Genomic DNA, 2,122 nt, shown 5'->3' with positions numbered 1-2,122 from the left:
CCCTAATATTGCGCTCAACCGCCGGCTCTGCGGGACCGCCCTCATGAGACAGGGGCCGCCGGGCACACAGATGCATGCATGCCTGCTTGCATCCATGTACCGACACTCACCCTCCCACGCACACGCGTACGTACCGGGCCCCGGCGCGAGCGCTCGTGCGATGCCCCCGGGGGGGACGAACGCACAAGACGGCAAGCAGCACACATGCAAGCACACGAGTGGGGCGCGCTTGCGTTCGCCGGGCAAAAAGGCGCACAACGCCGAGAGGGAGGGAGCCGCGCATTTGGATGCACAGACGTGGTGCGGCGCCTCAGCGGTCGAGGTGCCGATGATCCACTGCAGAACAGAACTCCATTCTAGATACACATGACAGCAGGGGGCGTGATCGTATAGTTGGCAACTGCGGCCCTCAAAGGCCACCGTCGCGGTTGGGCTGGGCGCCTGGCCTCCGTTTGTATCCCACCTCCAACCCCCCCCCCCCTCTCTGCGCCCTTTCCTCCTTCTCGCCGTTCCTCCGCTCCATTCTCCGCGCGTCACCTCCGCGCCTCTGCCAGACCCCCTCCCCTCTCCCCCCTGGGGCGCGCCCCTCCCTCGCTGCCTCGATCCTTCCTGCTCGCGTCCGCCCCGCCCCGGCCCCCGGCTGGCCATCCCACTTGAGCATGTCGATGTTCCCGCAGGCGGGCAAGTCCCGCTACATGCAAGGGCGCTTCATTCAGAACTGCTCGACACAGCTCGCCACCAATGGTACTGTTCGCTTGCTTTCCACTTGCCCAGTTCCATCCCTCTCCCTGGCCCGTGGGTCACGGACTAACCCCCCGCGTGCCTGGCCGCCAGATGCTGTCTTCGCCAACCGCCTGGATGCCGAGGAATCAGCCCTGCGGAAACGACTCCCCTCCAAGGTTGTGGCCTTGACCAATGCCCCGGTCGCCACTGACACCCGGTATGTCGCGAACTTGCGCACAAGCTCACCAAACCCCCGCACATGCACAGCCACATGTACACGCACGCACGCACGCAGATGCAGCGCGTGTATGAATAGAGATTGCTTGGCCTTCCTCCATATGCTGACCTGCTCGCCCTGCTCGCCCTGCTCGCTCATAGTTCCGGTCTCTTGGACGACCTTCTCCTGGATCTGGACCTCATGGCTGAGACGTTCACCAGCGCAGAGCTCGCCTGCCTCGGTTTGGCCGAGGAGTGTGGCTCGCAGCTGGCCGAATTCGAGGAGCTCGGTACGACGGCCCACATGTATATGCATACATGCGCCCCAGCAGACGGGGCGCTCAGATGACGAGGCACCCCGTCCACCCGCGAATCCTCCGCTTCTGACCTTCCCCCCCCCCCCCCCCCCCCCCTCGGCCTCCCGTCTCTCCCATGCCCCGCCCTGTAGAGAGGGAGATCGCCAGCACCGAGGCCGACATCCAAATGATCCAGACCACGCTCGATCAAGAGCGCCGGCGGGCCGAGCGCTGTCGCGAGTACGACGCCCTGGCCGAGCAAATCCGCAAGCAGGCCTCGCGCGAGGAGACTCAGGCCCGGCACCGGGACGTGGAGCATCAGGTGAAGGCCCTCGAGGCGCGGCAGGCCGCGCGCAATGCGGCCTTCGTCGCCCATCGTGCATCCCTGGCCGAGGCGTACCGTTCCTTGCGCGAACTCGCTGCCCGGGCCCGGCGCGAGGTGTCACGCCAGCGCACTCTCGACCCTCCGGCCGGCGCGGCCCCGATCAAGCAAACCCCGGCCGCTGCACCGGCCGGCTCGTCGATCTCCCCGCAGCCCTTGCTGCCGCCGGCCCCGGCGCCGCTGGCCGTCACCACATCCACCAAGCCCGCTCCTCGGCTCCCGCCGCAGCATCACCACACCCCCTTCAGCGGGGGGAGTGGCGGCGGCGGTGGCGGCGGCGGCGGCGGTGGCCCCAAGGGGTCTGGGCCCTTTGGCGGGCATCCGCACGGCGGTCGTGGGCCCTTCGGTGGCGGTCGGCCGCAGTATGCCCCGTCCATGGGTGGCATGCCTCATGGTGGCCCCTCTGCTTCGGGTGGGGCTGGTGGTCGGGGAGAGTCCCGCTACTCCTCCGGGCCGATGGGTGCGCCATTTTTACCCTCCTGCGTGGTCTCTCTCTCTCTCTCTC

At 67.7% G+C, this 2,122-nt stretch overlaps 1 protein-coding gene across 1 annotated transcript; it reads left to right on the top strand.

Moving 5' to 3' along the window:
* Positions 1–468: 468 nt before the first annotated feature.
* Positions 469–2,077, top strand: H696_02879 (hypothetical protein). Its single transcript, XM_009496774.1, has 4 exons — positions 469–744; positions 835–940; positions 1,102–1,229; positions 1,388–2,077. Exons 2-4 carry the CDS (start codon positions 916–918, stop codon positions 1,424–1,426), a joined length of 192 nt encoding a protein of 63 aa, XP_009495049.1. The 5' UTR covers positions 469–744; positions 835–915; the 3' UTR covers positions 1,427–2,077.
* Positions 2,078–2,122: the final 45 nt, after the last annotated feature.

This window comes from Fonticula alba (assembly GCF_000388065.1).
Source record: "Fonticula alba strain ATCC 38817 unplaced genomic scaffold supercont2.4, whole genome shotgun sequence".
In the NCBI taxonomy this organism is placed as follows: Eukaryota; order Rotosphaerida; family Fonticulaceae; genus Fonticula; species Fonticula alba.
The sequence above is the reverse complement of the archived record's forward strand: the minus strand, read 5'-3'. Positions and strand labels throughout refer to the sequence as shown.

Excerpts from the sequence above, each read along its gene's own strand:
- H696_02879 (XM_009496774.1), top strand. The coding sequence starts at position 916 with ATGCCCCGGTCGCCACTGACACCCG. Across the intron at positions 941-1,101 it reads CCGGTCGCCACTGACACCCG|TTCCGGTCTCTTGGACGACC; the intron begins GTATGTCGCGAA and ends GCTCGCTCATAG. Across the intron at positions 1,230-1,387 it reads GGCCGAATTCGAGGAGCTCG|AGAGGGAGATCGCCAGCACC; the intron begins GTACGACGGCCC and ends CCCGCCCTGTAG.